General features: G+C 39.4%; 1 protein-coding gene and 1 pseudogene across 1 annotated transcript; both read right to left on the minus strand.

Moving 5' to 3' along the window:
* Positions 1 to 4,113: 4,113 nt before the first annotated feature.
* On the minus strand, positions 4,114 to 5,709 carry LOC144455384 (uncharacterized; annotated as a pseudogene).
* Positions 5,710 to 6,027: 318 nt separating this feature from the next.
* On the minus strand, positions 6,028 to 7,213 carry LOC144455385 (uncharacterized). Its single transcript, XM_078148649.1, is given in 2 exon segments — positions 6,028 to 6,553; positions 6,555 to 7,213. Coding segments are annotated over 2 exon segments (1,152 nt in total). The 3' UTR covers positions 6,028 to 6,060.
* Positions 7,214 to 19,291: the final 12,078 nt, after the last annotated feature.

Consider the following 19,291-nt stretch of genomic DNA (forward strand, 5'->3'; position numbering starts at 1 on the left):
AAGCACTTTCTTCTTTGTTATATAATTTGCTATAAAGATGAATGAGATGTCAGGTGAAAAATCACTGTCATACTTCACAATTTTCGTTAATTCTCTTCACTATTATCATTCTTGTTATCATTATCATAAAATAGCTTAGGGAAACAATTGAACAACACAGGAGAGCTGCCGGGTGATACAGTGGACAGAGTTCTGTGCCTGGTGTCAGGAAGATTCATTTTCCTGAGTTCATATCTGGCCTCAGATACTTCCTAGCTGTGTGACCCTGGGCAACTCACTTAACCCTGTTTGTCTCAGTTTTCTCACTTGTAAAATGAGCTGGAGAAGGAAACGGCAAACCTCTCCAGCATCTGTGTAAATAAAGCAAAACAAAACAATTGTGGTCCCCTTCATATTTCTTATTTTATCATGTTTTGTTTATAAAGTAAGCCTTTATGAATTTTACTTTTTTGTATTTACCTGGAAATTCGGTATGCCCTAAACTATGATCAGTTTCTGTTAAAAATCCTAGTTTTGAGAAGAAAATAAATGTTTTAATATTTCTGTTAATCTATATTAAATATTGAATTACAACACTATATATGCAGCTCATAAAATAAACCCACATAAATCATCAGCGTTTCTTTATATTGCTAAGAAAGCCTTGCAAGAAGAGATAGAAAAATTAGATTTTTAATGTAACTGTAGACAATATAAAATATTTGGGAGTCTACCTGCAAAGATAAACCCAGGAATTATGTGAACACAATTACAATACACTTTTCTCACAAAGAATTCAGAATTAAATAATTTGAAAAATACCAATTGCTCATGGGTAGGCCGAACTAATAGAATAAAAATGAAAATCTTGCCTAAATTAATTTACTTATTCATTGCCATACCAAACCGACTACCACAATTATTTTAGAGAGCTAGAAAAAATAATAACAAAATTCACCCAGAAGAACAAAATATCAAGGCCATTAATGAAAAGAAATGCAAGGGAAGGTGGCCTCGCAATACTAGATCTAAAACTGTTTTGTAAAGCAGCAATCATGAAAACTCCTTGACATTGCCTCAGAAATAGAGTGGTGGATCAGTGCAATAGGTTAGGTACATAAGACACAGTAATCAATAACATGGTAATCTTCTTTTTGATAAACCCCCAAACTCCAGCTTCTGGGACAACAACTCCATATTTGGCAAAAAGTGTTGGGAAAACTGGAAAATAGTACAGCAGAAAGGAGGCATAGACCAACATTTTACACCGTGTGCCAAAATAAGGTCAAAATGAATATGCTATTTAGACATCAAGGTTGAATATATAAACAAATGAGGAGAGTAAGGAATGGTTTACTTGTCAGATCTGTGGAGAAGGTAGAAGTTTATGACCAAACATACATTAGTTGCTAGGTCATTGTTTCATATTTTAATTCTCTGTCAATGCTTAATTTTGAATCTTGTTGATTTTAAGCATTTCCTTTGAGGTGGAGGAAAGCAAAATCTGTCTTGTAACTTGATAACTACTTTTCACATTGAGTATCTTTACTCATAGAACCTTCTTTGGGGAAACCCTAGACATGAGTGTTGTGGGCTAAGAGGTTGAGAGGTTGTGACCCCTCAAAGACCAGAGTACAGGACTGGTGGTCTGGAATGAATTCACAGACTCATGTATTCTGTGAGCCAAGGTGGCAAAGTTTATTGTACTTTTCAGAGGGCAAGGATTCTTAAAGGATCCTGCAACCTTAGAGAGGTACAGGTAAAGTTTATCTAGGAAAAAATGCAATAAAACATGTGTCAAATATGCTAACTAGGTGATTCAGGGTGGGATTAGGGAGTGGTTAAGGAGTGGTCAGTTCTCAATTGAAACTCAAGATAAGAAAAATCCCATTATTCAAGAGAGTATCTGGTCCCAGACATCCTGGGCCCAGTGATAACAAACAGGAAGAATACTGATCAGCTCCATCTGGTCCTGAAATTTGCTGACACAGGAAGGGGTGTGTTTAGTTCACTCAGAGAGCAAAAGATTAATTTAGGTTTTTGGCCCTCCTTGGGGCCCAATTGATCCCACATGATTATCAAGGGACAGTGTTTCTGAGGCTAGGGAGAAGTTGGGGTCCAAGTACAAGCACCCAAACATAAGCGCCTAAGTATAAGCACCCAAGCACCCCAACATTCCCCCTTGAACAAAATCTTTTGGGTTAGGGATGATGGTCTCAGCTTCTGAAATTGCTTCCTGCCGGGTTTGGGCTTAGAGCTGTCCCTGTCTGCTGGGGTCCCTCTGGTCAAGGAGTTGGTTCTCTAGTCAGTGTCTGGAACTTGGCCGATGCCAGGTCCAAGGGCTGATAGGTTGTGGTCTGGGACAGAGGTTGGTACTCAGCTTGAGCAGTCACCAGAAGTGGAGGGCACTGAGCCTAGAGGAGACAAATCTGGCAAGGAGATTAAGCAGACAATGCCAAAAAGAAGGAAAAGGAATATCATCAGGAGTGAGACAAGAATAGGGGTTAACATAGAGAGAAACCAGGATCCCCAAGGAGAGGATGTACTGGTGTACTAAGGGTTGTTGTGGATGTCTCACATCCAGGTGACTTTCTCTAGTCCTATTGAGCTCCAGCTATTGAGAGTTGTTAATATACATACAGCAGGAGGTGTTGGCCAGGGCACAGATACCTCCACTAAGCAAGTAGATAATCCAAAGCTATCTGATTATCCAGGACCACATTTGCCAGGGAATACAGAGGTTGCTGAATATCCCAGAGGCCATAAGCTGTGTCATTTGCCAATTGGTGCATGGTCCCTGTCAGGTTTGAAAGAATGAACTGATGTTGTAAATGTCCATACCAAGGCATGAGACACTCTGCTCCCTTTTAAGGTCCCAGAGAACATTGTCCCAGAACCCATGCTTCACTCTTGTTAGAGTGGAGGTACCGGGGGTAGAATATTGAAAATGGTCAGAGGTGGTGCCAAAAATCCAAGGGAGCACACACCAAAATCCTTATAAGTTGTTTAACATTGGGTGGCTAGAACAACAGTCCTGGGGTCCTGCCAAGTAGTGGCATTTTGCTTTACTTATTCCCCAGAATCCTCACCAGCTGGCCCACCCATCCCACAAAGCAAGGAGTATCCCTTAGGGGAACAGATGGGACCTGTTTGTAAAAGGTACTGAGCATGGATGCCCCCATGGATCAGTATGATTACATGCTACTATTATATAGGTAAGAGAGAAACTTTCAAAAATCAATAAGAGTGTTACAGCTAGTAGGGGGCAGTAATATTGTGTGTCAACTAGGAAGAGAAGGTTAAATAGGAAATACCTACCAGGAGAGTGGCAGGAGGAATTTGGTCATAGGTGCAAGTAGGGAGTGTTCCCTCAGAATAGGTGGTACAGCTGGCAGAGGTAAAGCTCTGGGGACACATCACTCACTGCAGGCATCATTACAGGTGGTGCAAGTCAAGAGACCAGCAGAGACATTTACCATCCCTCCCCTGGGAAGGGTCTTTACCTGTATAGTGGCCATAGAACTTGTCTCCCAAGCAAGGGAATAATTCCCTGCTGAGAAACAGGATGTTGAGATAGAAAAATTTTCCCATAAAGGAGTGGCCAGTACAAAAGGGGTGGCAAAGACCTCTGAGGTGGTTACATTGGGGAGGAGGCTCTCTCACCAAAACTGCCTTAAGCAAAAGAGGTTCCTAACTTTAACCTCACAACTGAATAGATATACAATCTTGTTCAGCAAGCTTGTTTATCCTTCTCTAATTGTACTTCAGAAATTGAATCTTTTACATATGATAAATTCAAATACTGATTTTACTCTTACTTTGGCCATGGGAGGTGGTCTGGTCTGCTTAAGTTGTGTTTTTCTGTTTTCCATGAGTTTGAAAACTCCTGGTCATTACTTAATTTTATGGGTTCCTCAGCGACTTTTTCTTGAGTCTGGTTTTTGTTATCTTCTAACACAGCACTGCTGCTGGTTTCTGTAAACAAAGAAGGCTCTGACTGGGTTTCTTTTAGATTGTCACTGACCCGTGGGACAGATTTTAGAAGACATCTCTCTGGGCTATACTTTTCAACATCAATTGGCTCTGACAGTTTGCTACTAGGTGTCTCTGATTTTATTCTCTTTCTCAAAAGAGTATTGTAAAAAGTTTTCTTCCAATTTGAGACTTTTTCTGGGGTTGATTCTCCTGCTGTGGTGGAGGGGTCATCTTTGCTAAGATTAGCAGATCTTTACAGATCTGCTTTCTCTTTGTCAGGAAAAATCAGGAGACAGTTGCTTTTCCAATCTTACCCTAAGGTAAGATATCCTTTGACAATGGATTAAATCCTATCCATTCTGTAGTGTGTCTGCTTCTCAAGGTAGACCTTAAATGTAACAGGTCTTCAGTCATACCTCTATTTTTGTTCTCAGCACAAGCTATCTCCATGGCCCTCAGCAAAGGAGTACTATAGAGCTCTTTGTCAGTTTCATTTTGGCTTCCAATTCTAAAGGATTCTTGCACTCTATCCTGGGCTTTATTTTCCAGGCTTGGAAGCTGCTTTTCAACAATCTTTTTTAGACTAGGTATCTGATGAATTTCTTGAGGTTGTTTGTTTCTGTTTCTAGTTAAACATAAAATTCCTTCAGGTACCAACGAATTTTTAAAGATATCCAGGCAAATAACTGTGCATTTGTCATTGTTATTTATGTTCCTGGATGTTGATACAGGATTAGATCCTTTCAGTCCTGTATCTTTTTATTTTTACCACTAGACTTCAATCCAATTTAATGGACTTTCACAGGCTTCTTTGGCTCTTTTAGCTTTGTTTCGGGTGCCACCCTGGCAGCATGGAGTAATCTAATGCCCCTACTTCTAGATGGTGAAGACCTGTGACACGGACTCTCCTTGGCTTTCTTCTCCAGGAGACTCTTCCCTAGACACTCCATACATATACTCTCTTCCTTTTTATGTGATCTTGATGGCAAAAATTTCTCTGGGAAGCTCTTCTGCAGTTTCTTTTTTTCCTCTAGTTTTTGCCTCTAGTTTTTGAAGTCATCATCCCTATATTGGGACTTGCATCTTTAAGTTTCTTCCCCTCTTTCTCTGTCTTACATAGTTCAGTTGGTCAACCTAAATTGAGTTCTTGCGATTTCTTAGCAGACTTAATTATGTTGTGCTAGATGTTAAAGATTCCATCTTTTCACGAACTGTGAAACTCTTAGGTGGTATCTATTCCTTCCTCTGTATGCATATGTTCTTTTTGAAACTTTACTTGCTTCTCTTTCTTGAAGCCAGTCCATCTTCAGTCACAGTGGTCTTCCCCTGCAAATTTTTGATACTTTTTTGTTCATTTTCTGCGTGTAACTCATTGATTTCACTCCAATTCAAATTCACTTCCTGCACAGGTTTATTTCTGTTTCTAGGGTGCAGTACTGCCTTGTGACCCTTTAATATCCCTGGAAAATTCTTAAAAGGTTCCTTTTCACTATTTAGGAATATCTTATATGATTGACTAGGAAATATTTCCTTTGTATTCCTGGAACAAAACACCATCATTCCTGTATTCTCCATTCTTTTTTTCAATTTTAGTTCTTTTAAGACCTTTGGTGGCTTCTTTTCATTTCGTTGTGTGTGAGATGTTATTTCACCAACAGAACCACTAACTTTTGTTCTTTCATCAGGATCAGTTTTAGGTCTAGCCCTCTCCATCAGTTTGAATCTCTTTAGATCTTCTGGTTTTACTTTTGACATTTTCAAAACTCTCCTAAAACCCTTTTAAGTTTTCTCCTGGTTTTGCCTTTTCCTTATGAACTGTCATATTCCTATGACCTCGAAGGTCTTCTTCTTTTTTGGGTTCTCTTCTAAGTTTCCCTAGGCTGCTTGGTGTGTTTTGTATTAGTTGTATTTTGGGTCTTTCATTCATTGAGTATTCTGGATCACATTTTTTCTGTGATGTTTTACCAGACTTCTTGACAACTTTCCATCTTCTATTAAATGTTCTCACTTTTCCTCAGGCATTCTTATCAGTCTCCTGGTGGTGGTCAGATCTTCTACTGATCCATATTTCTGTACTTGTTTTATTAGGAGGGACTTGTTTATGCTTCAGTTTTGGATTTGCTTTGGAATAGTCATCCTAAGCTCTTTGAGGCATGCCTGCTCTTCTGTGTTTTTCTTTTGAATATGCGCAGGTTGATTTCTGTTATATTTGAGGCCTACCAGATCTTCAGATGGCCCTTTCTGCCTAAGAGGTGGCCTAATGTTCATATTTTGGTTGCTTTTTTCCTTAGGCGAACTCATCATTGATCTTTCATTGCCACCCACCTCCTCCTCCCCTACTTCCAATTTGTCCTTAGGAGTTCTCATCGGTCTCTTGACCACTGTTGTCAGATGCTCCACGGAGCCACATTTTAGTTTAGGAGTCTTCATGAGCTGCTTGGGGAGATCCTCTGCCTCAGTTTGCTGCTCTGCTGTCCTCATCAGCTTCTTTTGGATTTCAGTTTCCTTTGGGGTTGTCCCAAGATTTTCCTGAACAGAATTTGCATCATCCACAGCAGACTCTGCCACTTTGTTTTCTTTGTCTACTTTCAGTTCTGCCCATTGATGTTGGAGTTGCCATAGGCACTCTGAGGCCAGTTAGGTCTTCTGTTTTTGTTTTTCCCTCTGGGGTTCTTATGACTTTCTTCATGCCTCCTGGTTCATTGATGTAATTTGGTGTTACAGTTCCTGGGGCAGCCTGCACATCTACAGACACACCACCTGGCTTTAGACTTATTTTGTTGGCTCCCGTCCGAGAGTGCTCTTCATTTGGTGAGGAAATTCTTGGCTGATCAGTGACAGATGGCTCTTTATTTGATTTTATTTTTAAAGAGGTAGTTCCTTTGACGTTAAAAGTGTTGGCCTGCGCATTTGATGTTACAGGTGTAGCTGTAGCTGATGTTATTACTGGACGATGTTCTGCCATACTTACACATTTCCTAGATATTTTTGATGTGGCCTTCTTTACATATCCAGTTTCAAATGTTTCTTCCACGTATGTGACTTTTTGATCTAGTGCTGGTGTTTTTTTAATTCTGCTGAGATGTGACATTGATACATTTTCCTTTGATGTACAGGTTTTTTTCAAAGGTGAAATATTGGGTGTTAATATTTTGGGGTCTACATCGACTTCTCGAAGTGGAATGTTTGTTATTTCACCACATCTAATTTCAGAGATCTTCTTTAGGGTTTTAACGATTTCATTCGGGGCACGGCGCATATAATGCTCTGGCCATATAGCTGTTCTGTTGTGTTAGGAATAGTAGGCATCAATCTCTGTGCTGTAATAAATGACAGAATAAAGATAATTATGAAACAAAGACTATGCCTCTGCTCACTAGTCTAGGGACTAATTCTTCTTTAGGAATGAAAGGTCTACCCAAATTATTGTTTTGTAGTCTTGCGTTTTCCTGGCCAATGATAATATTTAGTAAGATGATGTAAATCTATGCCCATCCATGTTAAAAATATGGATATATATGTTGCATTACATGTAAATATAATATATAGACATCCATAACTTTAAGTTATGGCTAGTTTGGTTGGAATACAGAGTACATGAAGGAGAGCAATATGAAAGAAAGTGGGTTTTGGGAGTTTGTGTTTAATCCTAAAGGAAGAGGAAGCCAACTAAAGATGCCCAAGAGGCATACTAATTACTATGGGTTAGATCTGTGTGAAGGGAAGGATTGTGGAGAGGAGGCCAATTAGGAAGCTATTTTAACAGTTAAGGGCTAGAAGCAATTAGGGCCTAGAAGTGCTGGCCACAGTAGTGGGAAAAAAGGGATAAATCCCTTTCTCCTTGGAGAGAGAACTGGTAAGACTTGCAATTAGACTGGGGTGTGATTGAAGAGTCAAAGATTCTTTGTATGGATGCTAAGTATACCTTATAAGAAATGTTTAAATTGTCATAACACAAGAACGTTTAGGTGTTAGCTCTCCTTTTTCATCATAAAATAAAAATTCTACATGGATGGGTCATGTCATTGTGATTCGGTGAGGGCCCAGCCCTTTGGGTTGAAGGTTAGCTATAGCAACTCATGAAACCTCTACTGGCATGGCAAGGGCGAATCATAACTTGCCATTCCAAAGTTTCATAGAAGAAAAAAGGAAAACCAACCTCTACAGTCATTATCTGATCTACGTTCTAAAGGTCTTCGTCTCCTGAAGAGCACTTGTGTAAATTTGTGCCAATCTCAGGAGACACGTTTGCAGTTTTCTGTTTGATAGTGGTTTCCAACATGTCTGCTAATCCTATTAATGAAGAAAATAGGTAACATTAATGTATGTAATAAACACATAGAATATCACATATACAGTTATACTGTATATATTACAGATATGTATTTTTTAAAAGTAAAAAAGTCATATTCCACCTCTTCCAACAAGACAAAATGGGACAGAGTCCCCTTCCATTCTATTCATAAAGAGATCTCTTCTCAAAATCCCGGGCATGCAATCAATCTAGATGCAAACTCTTGACTCTCATTCCTACTTCAAACAATGCAACAGACTCCCTCTGCTCATTAGGCATAATGATATCTTTTCAAAGTCCAAGGCCCCCAACCTAGGCTGCAAACTCAACTCTCCTTTCCTGCTTCCTTGCACTGGCTTTCAGTTCTTGACTGGCATTTAGGCCAGTCTGTCTGCTTCTCTTGTTGCTTCACAACCACCTTTATTCTTCCCGACCACATACCGCAAGATACAGCCTAGCCCTGCCCAGAGGCGTAACTATGCTAACTCAGAGTTATCATGGGGCTGGTTTGTTTGCAGCTGAAAAGATAGGCTATCCCACCAGATCCGACCACAAGAATTGGCCAGGACCTCCAAAGAATGTGCACTCCCCCTTCTGCAGGAGTTGGGGAGCACTTCTATCAGCTCTTTTAAAATTGTGCTTCTAGAAACACATTTTGGCAGGCAGTTCAATCTGCCTGCCTACGTGGCATTCTCATGGCCTTCTGTGCACACTCTTTCACCTGCGAAATCCTCATTCATATCCATCTTAGGGTTGAAAACAAAGTTGTTCAGCATCCTACAGGGCCACACAGGCACAGTCACTTTTTCAATATGAGCTCTCCCAATCACTAGGGTGCGGGGAGAGTTTGCTAAAGTGATTCTGTGAGTGGTTTGCAGGCTTCTTCTGTAAAGGAAAAAGAAATATTTCCAAAAATAAATTTAGTATTTCTTAATGTTTGCTGAGATGACATTCAAGTACACAGATGTAAATGTGTAATACACATGATGATATATATGTATATAGACACATGTATTATGTATATGTGTAACATGCACATACACATATAAAAATGATCTCCACATTTCTGTAATGTACCTTGACCTTGGGGTTAATCTCCTCTGCTTTTTTGTTATCCTTCTCTCAAGACCATGTTTTATAACAACGTGTGCTTGTGGTTTTTTTGGTACCTAATCTCACCACATCTGCCCAAGAGAGTACAACTGTTAAGAAAAGTAACCAACAATTAATACAAATAAAATTCATTCAAACAGAAGATAAATGAACATTTTTGGATAAAACAATTAACAAAGAAAAAACCAAACCTCCCTAAACACTGATATCTTGTCTATTTCTAGTCACCCAACTAACTTCAAGGCATTCTCTCCCCCACTTTCTTGCTGGATACATCCAGCCAAATGTTGCCATTTATCTCTTCTTTCCACATCTATCACGTCAACTCCTCTTTTCTCTTGACTCACAAATACCACCAGGTACTCTATCTAAAAGCTGCCCCCACCACTCTCACTGCAAACTGATTTGTAACAAGTGCCGAATTCCTGTTTTCCCTCCTTTTCTCTTTCCTACAGTAGTTGCCAAAGTGATTTTTGCTAACCCCAGCACACAAGTCTTACCCATCATGTCTCAACTCCTTCCTGTTATTGACAAACTCCAAAAGCAGCTTTCTATCACTCCCATGAGATTACTAACTTTTCTAGCCTTGTTTTATTTACATCTTTTACCTCGACCCCGCACAGAGCTCTGCACCGTCAGATCCAGCCATATACTGTCTCTCTTACTGTTCCTCCTACGTCCATTCCCTGTGTTGGTAGACTGATGTCTTAAGCTCTTTGAAGCCAGGGGACTGCCTGCCCCCTGCCTGTAAAAACCATCGGAAAATGATTCCCTGCTCAAATACCCATGAGATTGTCTTTTGGTGCTCCGCTCTTGGCGTGACTCATCTGTAGCGTATCAAACGCCTGGCTTCTTGTTGCAGAGGAGGATCTCCTCCAGACCGATGGTGTGCTCAGGGTCTTGTGGGGCTGGATGGTCTGGATTTTGGGAATAGATGTTGTTCTCTTGTGCAGTAATTTTGAGAAGGCACTATTATCCCTGCTAGGTGCAGACTTCTTTTTAAGATTAGGAATGGCTGGTAACTGTTGGGGTGGGTCTTTTGTACACGGTATCCCTTCCACTAGACTGTGGGAAGCCTCTTTTTCTGGTGGTTTAGAATGCGTCTGCTGCAGTGGACATTTTTATACAGTTTATAAATGACAAGATGTGCTATGGTTCCCTAATAAAGAACTGAATATGGCCAAGGTGCATCAAAAGCCTGTGACAGACATTTCATTTGAGTCTGACAACAACCCTTTGAGCGCTAATCCTACAGAGACTGTCTCTGCAAAGGCACCCCTCGAGGCTCAATGACTTTTGGGGACAAAAGTCTCCCCCTGCTGCCAGGTAGCAGTCAGACGGATATAGCAACACATATGTCTCTTTAAAACAACGATGCCAGCCACCATTGGCCCTGAGCACATTAGTTTAGGCCTTGCTTCCTAGCAATGAGAGCTATGCTACCCCAGAGTTGGAAGGATTGCTTCTCCAAGGCAACTGGAGGTAGACGAGGTCCTCAAACAAAGCCTGTCTGGCCACTTGTTAGGAATGCTGGCAAGTTCACTGGTTTGCTGTAGATGGGACCCCTGCCATCAGCTTGAAAAGCATGAAGGGAGTTTTCCATCACTACTAGAGCTCAGTGCTGCAGGTTCACTGTCTACCAGCACCCAGTGGCAGCAACCATAACTACAGGGGCATGCCTTTGGGAGTGTTGCTTGGCAAAGGATTCATTTATTTACCTAGGAGCACTTGTCAGGGTAGCAAAGAACTTTCTCTTTTCCCAATGACCCTAGGAAATAGGGACTATCTTACTTGCCCCCTAAGTATAAAACGAATAGCAGCAGCACAAAGCAGAAGCTGAACATGTTTAGAGTCTGAGGGCCCTGCAATGTACGTCACCTCCCTTTGATGCTCTGAGATCTTGCAAGTTTAGGGTCTGATCAAGGAGAGTGTATAATGGGCAAAGAAAGGTTTTGCTTATTTTGTGCATCACATCCTATGTATGATGGCAAATGTTAAATGAGATTTTATGTCTCAGCTTTTTTTAAAACACTGCAATAACCATAGCAGACCTAGAGAAACTCAGGGCACTCAAGCATGTTCAAGCATCTTCTGTATGAAGACCTGATGCTCCCCTTACAGGCTGGAGTACCTTGAGTCACTAGTGTATGAGAAGCCAACATAACAACAAATAACTGCACTCTCCATTTAAAAAGATATTCAATAGCAAATCATTTCTGAAGATAGGATAATATATACCACTAGTTCTTAAAAATGCAGTTAGGGTATGGATCATAGAGAAATGCATAATTTAAACTACAGACAGATTAAATGCTTCTCTAAAATATTGTACCTTCATCATTGACTGTCTCGGGACCCAGGTTGTGGATGCTGTTTTGCTCATCTCTGGGCTTTCTCCTTTTGCAAGAGGTGTATTGGGAGGTAAATTTGATCAAATAATTCGGGTCTCAGAGGGGCTCCAAAAGAAACTCTCCTCCTTTTTGAACATGATTCATTATTCTCAGTAACATCTTTAAAAAAAAGTGTGTGTGTGTGTGTGTGTATACATGTTTGTTTAATGTACTTTAACTCTACACACTGAATACAACAGAAAGATATGAATACATAGGGAGAGGGAGAAAGAAAGATCTTGCCAATTTCACCTAGTGAAACAAACAGTGAATTATGGTAATTAAATCTCTGTGTTGAAGCTTTGTGGGATGACAAAACGTAGATCCATTTCACTGACTTGGAATTGAGAATTTAAATTAGTCAGTATGGCCTAAAAATGAGACAATTTTAGTAAATAAAACTGAAATATATATAAGAAGCAAAATGAAACTCAGGTCAAACCATACTTGCCTCCTTAAGTTGTAGATTAAATTCAATCTTGCACTGCTGTTTGGGTACTCCTGGAAGCTGAAGCTTGATATGGCATTCAGTATCCCTTAATTCAAATTTGCAAGAATGTTTTACTTACAAGAATTTCAGGGACAAAAAGCTAATTTTGACACAAGTTTTGACATTACTATTGATACTGCTTCCCACTAAATGGCAGAATGAAAATATCTTTTCCAAATGAAAAAGCTGGGGCAGCCAGGTGGCACAGTGGATGGAGCACCAGCCCTGAAGTCAGGAGAACCTGAGTTCAAATCTGGCCTCAGACCAAACACTTGACACATACTAGCTGTGTGCCCCTGGGCAAGTCACTTAACCCCAATTGCCTAAAAAGAAAAAAAATGAAAAAGCTGTTCATTCTTTTATGGGAGTAGTATGTAAATGATCAACATTTATTTATTAAATGCCTGTTGCCTACTATGTGCCAGGTTCTGTGCTGGATGTTATTGGGCACCCCAAAGCCAGCTTTCAAAGCAGAAGCAGTTAAAATTTGGGAGAAACAACTCTCATTTTCATTCCAGGAAATTAGAATTCTGCCTCCTTAACACTCACTCCCTGTTATCTTGAGAATGGACTCGTCAGTTAAGCAGGATTAGAGTTTTTGTTGTTTTTTTGAAAAGCTGTAAAAATGTTGGCTAAGAAACTGCTGATATCTAAGGCAAACAAGGGACTTAGTACACGACACCAAAAAAAAAAAACTACTATATTGGCACACTCAGTAAACCCTACTAAAGGGGTGTCCTCCCCCAGAGTTACCTAGGAAAAGTTGAGGCCACAGAGTGCCTTTATTTAGGGAACCCAGTTTCTTCCCTTTCTTTAATCAAACTTGGCAGAGGGGTATGTGTGTATCTAAGCTAATGTGTTATAATGTTATAAAATTGGTTACAAAGTATCCAAAGGGATTACTAGAAAGTTACTGTCATCACTATCAGTGTCAAAGAAAGACATTGGTTCAAATTCTTTCTCTAATACTTTCAAAATTATCTCATCAATGTGATTTAGGAATTAGGGTTCTCTAAGTGTTAGCCAAGAAGACCCTTCAAGTTTAATAGAGACTCAAAACACTAAGTCACTTTAACCCTTCTGTCTCTGCCTCCGAATTTCCTCAATTATAAAATGGGCATAAATGATACATCTGTCAAGCAAGATATCTTGCACGGTGCCTGATTTCTAATAGGTAATATAAAAATGTTAGCTATCATCAAAGTTCTGTCAATGGACCAAATATATGCTTTTGTAAGGAGTTTAAAAAAGTCACAGTTTGCTATTGCCACCACCAGTCGTCACGTGGCAAACAAAGTACTTTCCTGAGCAGCAAAATTTCTCCCTTACATCAGGAAATTATCTTAGTTTGATCGATCTTAAAAGCAAAAGCAACCATGGTGGTATTATGTGAATAAAGGATGAGTTAGCAAAAAAATGATTACTCTTGATTTTAAATCCCAGCCAACTAGAAAGCACACTCCTATTGCTTCGTGGGTGCCCTAGGCTGTCTTTTCCAAAGCCAGGGGGGCTGCATGCAGAATTGTATCACCTTAGTTGAAAGTGGACCTAATTTTGATCCAACTAAATTCCACTAAAAACAGTGAAGGGCTTCCTCTCTCCCACATGGCAGAAGGATTCTGACAAGCAGGTGCTCTGGTCTCCTGTCACCAGACAAGAGTTCTCTGGGCCTTGAATTCAATTGAATAAAGGGCAGGGTTGCTTAGTTAAAGCTGGGCAGTTGCACATATTCAAGATGTAGGACATGATTTTAATGAACACATGCAAACACTTTTAATTTCCTTTAGGGATATTATAGTAAGGCTTAGAAAAAGCATCAAATGTTTCAGTCTTTGCCAACACCAGTGTATGTTTGACACATTTCCAACAAAGCAGATAAAGTTTCGGCTTAATTTCCCAGTTTAAAAAAAGTATACAGTTTTGTCAAGATTTTTAAAGTCAAAACTTTACAATGTGAGAGAGGATCAACCATGGGGGTAGGGGACAGAGAATAAAGTAAAAAAGAACAAAGCAGAAATAAAAAAGGAGATTTCAAAGAAGGGGCAAAGCTAAGTGCTGGCCCCTCAGCAACATTCCTGTTTTGCTGACATGTCCTTAGTCACCAAAGTAAGAACACGGATTTTTAGCTCCCACGTTCCAAAATAACAAGTAGTTTTTTTAGTGGATACCAGAAACCATCAACACCTGATTTTTTTATAATAATAATATATCCAAAAGTATTCATTTTCCCCACTCGAATTAAGCCTGAAAAAAAATTAATTTTGCCCATCACTTCACAAGAAACAATCTACAAACAGTTCTACAAAGATTCACACTGGAACCCCCCCCGAAGCCCTCCAATGTCCTTTGTGCAGAAATGTAATACTCACCAAGCCACCTCGAGTGACAAGGTGGTAGTGGGCTGTCCCCACCCCAGGTTCGATGTCAGAATAGGAAGAACAAGGGGCAGCCAGGCTAGATTGCTCAGTGGACAGAGCTGGGCCTGGGCTCATGAAGACTCATCTCCCTGAGTTGAAATCCAGCCTCAGATACAACTGTTTGCCTCAGTTTCCTCATGTGTAAGATGTAGAAGGGCATGGCAAACTACTCTCCACCCAGTATCTCTGTCAAGAAGAACCCAAAAAAAGCTCAGGAACAGTGCACTGGTCACCTCTGAACGCCAAACAAAAGGACAGATGAGGAGGAGTTGTCCAAAGACAACCCAACAATGATCCCTGACATCTGGGCAGGCAGCCCACCCAAAGCTCAGGGGCTGGTGAATCAGTCCTGAGCCCTGGTCAGTTTCAGGGAGGAGGGTGGGGGTCCTGTGACCCAGGCCATTCCCTAAGTAAGGGCACAATTAATTAACTCATCTTCAGAGTTGGTAGCAATGAAGCCAAGGATTACATTGGGGCAAGGATTCAAAGAATCTTAATTCTAGTGACTTTTACTAGTAAGTGTGAAGAAAAGTAGTTGTGTAACACACAGCCTCATTAGTTGTGGGGAGATGGATCCAACAGAATTGTTTTCTTTTTCAATGATAACATGGGCTAAAAGCCCAAGCAAGTTTGCAGACAACTGTTGCACAATGTTATATCTTGTAAGGGTGTGGAAAGCAGGTAGAAAAACTATCAGAGTACCTGACTCACCACTAGACTGTTTTTCTTAGATGTGTGAGAAAATGGATGCCTGATTGTTGATATCACAGTGTCATATAGGCCTTTCCTTTGTTTAGCAGCAGACTTTCCTGAATCAGATTGGCTTGAAAAGTGGTCTGCAATGCCAGAGGTAGCAGAAGGTTGAAATAGATCTTCTGGTGATGCAGCTGGTTCTGTGAGGAGACAATATATATGTAAATGGGGAGGACACCTCAAGGTCCAGGTGGAGTTGACAGCAATGTCTTCAAAGAGGTTCCACTGTAGTCTCTTTCTCACTGTTTAGCAAGGTCTCCTAGGACCTGCCCCTGGTGGACTGTGCGACCTGGCTAGCTTGGAGTCAAGAAGGTGGGCTTGCTATCTAAGAAGATGATGAAAACACAGTATTTACATTGTAACTGTTGCAGTAACTTGTGTTTATTCACACATAGGTGCATATAGATAAATAAATATACTGTATCCATATTTACATATATACTGTGCCGCCTAGCTTCTCATATACAATATCATACATGAATCGTATCTATGAAATTATTTTATGAATCCATACAATTGGGTTGTAGGTACTGATTGTTCATGCTTCATTCTCCAATAAGACCAGTGACATTAGGAAGGTGATGTCTTGACTTGCAAATGCATTGTATTTAAGGAGAAAGAGTCATGAAAAGTCGTCAGCCCGACTCTCTGCTTCAGAATCATCAGGGTCCTGGGCAAGCCAAAGGTCAGGACCTCTGGAAGTGGCCCCAGATGCAGTGGAAGGACCCTCACAACGTCTGACCAGAACAGATGGTACCTATTGCATGAGGGTAGGCCTCTACAGCTAAAACAAATGATATCTGAAAGAAATAATACCAGTCATTTACGTATTTGCTTCGAATTAATCCGTTCCTGTTAACAAAATCTTGCCAGTCATGCAAAATTTGCTGGATGAGAAGAGAGAAATGTATAATCTAAATTGGGGAGAACATAGTCTTAACTGATATTTTGTCTAGGACGGAAGACTTGGGTGAGAAGCTTAATGACAATCCGTGGGGTGGTAGAGAGCCACTGGGCATCACCTTCAAAAGGAAGGAAGGTGACAAAGAAATGTATATGGGGGAAAGGAGTAAAAGGAAGATGGTTCTTGAAGACAAACTTTACCTCCTTGTCAGCACCCATGTATAATTCAGTATAGGATGGTTCCGACTGGGGCATTGCATTATAACTCTGGAGAGGACTTCTTGCTGGCCTCTTTAGGATAGTTTCAAGATAGACTGTTTGCTCTGAGTGTTCCTCGCTGTGGCTATCTTGATTAAGGTAAAATGGTGAAGAATTTAAATTTGTGTTCCTTTGATGGGACTGACCTTGAGGAGGGCAAAAGGGTGGATTAAACAGGAAAGGTATCCTTAGGAAATTGGTGCTGTAATTAAGCAATACATGTTTTTGGTGTCCTTTACTTTCCTTTTAAGGATTCTCCATGGAGTGTCCCAGAATGCCCTCAGTCCTCAATGCCACACCCCACTTTGTGCTACCCTCTCCAAATCATCTCTCTTTCACCCTTTACTCAAAGCCTTGTTCAGGCCCACAGCTTCTAACACATCCCTACTATATGCTAGAGCAATGCTAAACTAATTTATTCTATTATCCTAATGACTATTAATGTAATACTGTTCTCAGCCAAAGGAATTTACAAGATGAATCCAAAGAGATGATTCTAGCACTATGCAGTCAGTGAAGGGCAAGAGTGGGGTAATACATTGGGAAATTTGGGATCTTCTGGTGCCTGTCCCTCAAATATTGATGACTTAATAATTCTGTTCTATTGCTTAATCTTTTGCTGTCCACAAAATTCCTTCAAAGGTATTGTCATCTTGTCTATCTTGATCTTGATCATACTGCTGTTAGATAGAGAGGGAAGAAATTATTACTTCTCATTTTTGGCTGAGTAAACTGAGGCTCAATTGTAATAATTTTTGCCCAGTGTTACATATCACGTAAGGACCTTCCTAATCTGACAGTGCTTGGTCTGACCCTATACATGTTATATATTCTTTGAGGACACTCTTTTTATTTCTTCTGTGTTCCCATTTGATGAAGCTTTTGTACTCTAAGGACAAATTTTTCTTAAGGAGACTTTCACTGATTTGGCTTCTGAGAAAAAAAAAACATATGTGGAGTATCATGTATGCTGAAATATGTTGAATACATCAGAAAAGTCCCAATATAACTCAGTTGTCCTACATGACAGGTTCTACTCCCGTTCCAAAACTAGTGCTACAAAATGGGCACCAAACATTAAGTGAACTGTTTTTGAAGCCTTTGAAGTAGAATGTCTAAAACACAGCAGTGTGACTGTTTCTTTGTTTTTATTCATTTGTAATACTTTTTGAAAATTAAACTTAAAGAAAAAAGAAACAAATTTAAATACTAAAACTAAAATAAGACAAAATAAGAAGAAAACAAGCATTGTGATGTGCACAGAAGAATATGAGAGAGGATTCAAAATACACAGCAATAAATTTCCATTTCAAGAAAGTGTATGTAATAAATACTACACATTGTGTTGAGATCTGTCCATCTTCTCTTTGCTTTCTTGTAAGTTTTCTTTGCTTCTCTGCTGTACACTTTTCACTTTGTTCTTTTTTCCCCTTCCTCCCTACTCCCCACCACAGAATGCTACAATTAATTGTGGATATATACATACATACATATACATACATACACAACATACATATATATATATATATATATATATATATATATATATATATATGAGAGACAGAGAGAGAGGGGTATGTGTTATTTATATGTGTGTGTGTACACACACATATATTTATTAAAATATACGTGCATATATAAATGTATATATACTTACAATATACATACAGATACATATGTATGTGTATGTGTGTATGTGTTGTGTGTAAATGACTATCTATAAGAACTATAAAAGAAGAAGCTGCTTGGAGATTAGATCACCCAGCTGTGATTACAATGGCTATATGTGTCCTACCTTTTTCCAAAGCAGTCTTACAAATGATACAAAGACTTGTAAGTAGAAGTACATGACAGAACTGTGATTTCTCTAGAAGATAAAGAAGTCCAGCACTTTTACCAAACCAGGTAAAATAGAAAAATGCAAATCCAAGACCAGTCCATAGAAGTATCCTGTATCTTATTAAATGGCTGCACTGCTATGCCAATAGAATGTTGACATTTTAAAGAAATGGGTACTGAGTAATGATATCATGAGGATCAACAGTTAGAAAATGTGCAGTGATTTCAACTCAATTCAATTCAACAAATACTTATTAATTGTCTAATGTGTCTAGGGATACGAATGGAATAAAATCTAAGGATCTGAATTCAAACTAAAATTTACTATTGCATTTGTGGATATGAATACATCTCCCTTTCATCTGATTTGTGTTCATCTGTAAAATGAGGAATACAGAGTAGAATATGTTTGAAACCCTTCTAGCTTCAAGTTCTGTACTCAGCAATCATTGCCATCAGGGATTGCTGTCAAATTAGAGGGAATCAGATAAATACACATTTTCTCTATCTCTTGCTACAGAGCTTTGTTAGTAATTTAAAATGCTAATGATTTATGTGGGTTTATTTTATATGCTGCAACTTCAGTAAAGTTATCTATTTCAAGTAGTTTTTTGTTGATTCTCTAGGATTCTCTAAGTATAACATGACATTAACTCAAAGAATGATAGCTTGTTTCTTCATTGCCTATTCTATTCTCTTGATTTCTTTTTCTTCTCTGTAGCTAAAGCTAACATTTCTAGTAAAATCTTGAATAACAGTGGTGACAATGGACATCTTTCTTTTACCTCTGATCTTAGTAGAAAAACTTCTAGCGTATCCCCATTATTTATAATGCTTGCTGATGGTGATAGATAGATGCTACTTCTCATTTTAAGAAAAA

This window comes from Phascolarctos cinereus, unplaced genomic scaffold, assembly GCF_003287225.1.
Source record: "Phascolarctos cinereus isolate Bilbo 61053 unplaced genomic scaffold, phaCin_HiC Scaffold_288;HRSCAF=887, whole genome shotgun sequence".
Lineage (NCBI taxonomy): Eukaryota > Metazoa > Chordata > Mammalia > Diprotodontia > Phascolarctidae > Phascolarctos > Phascolarctos cinereus.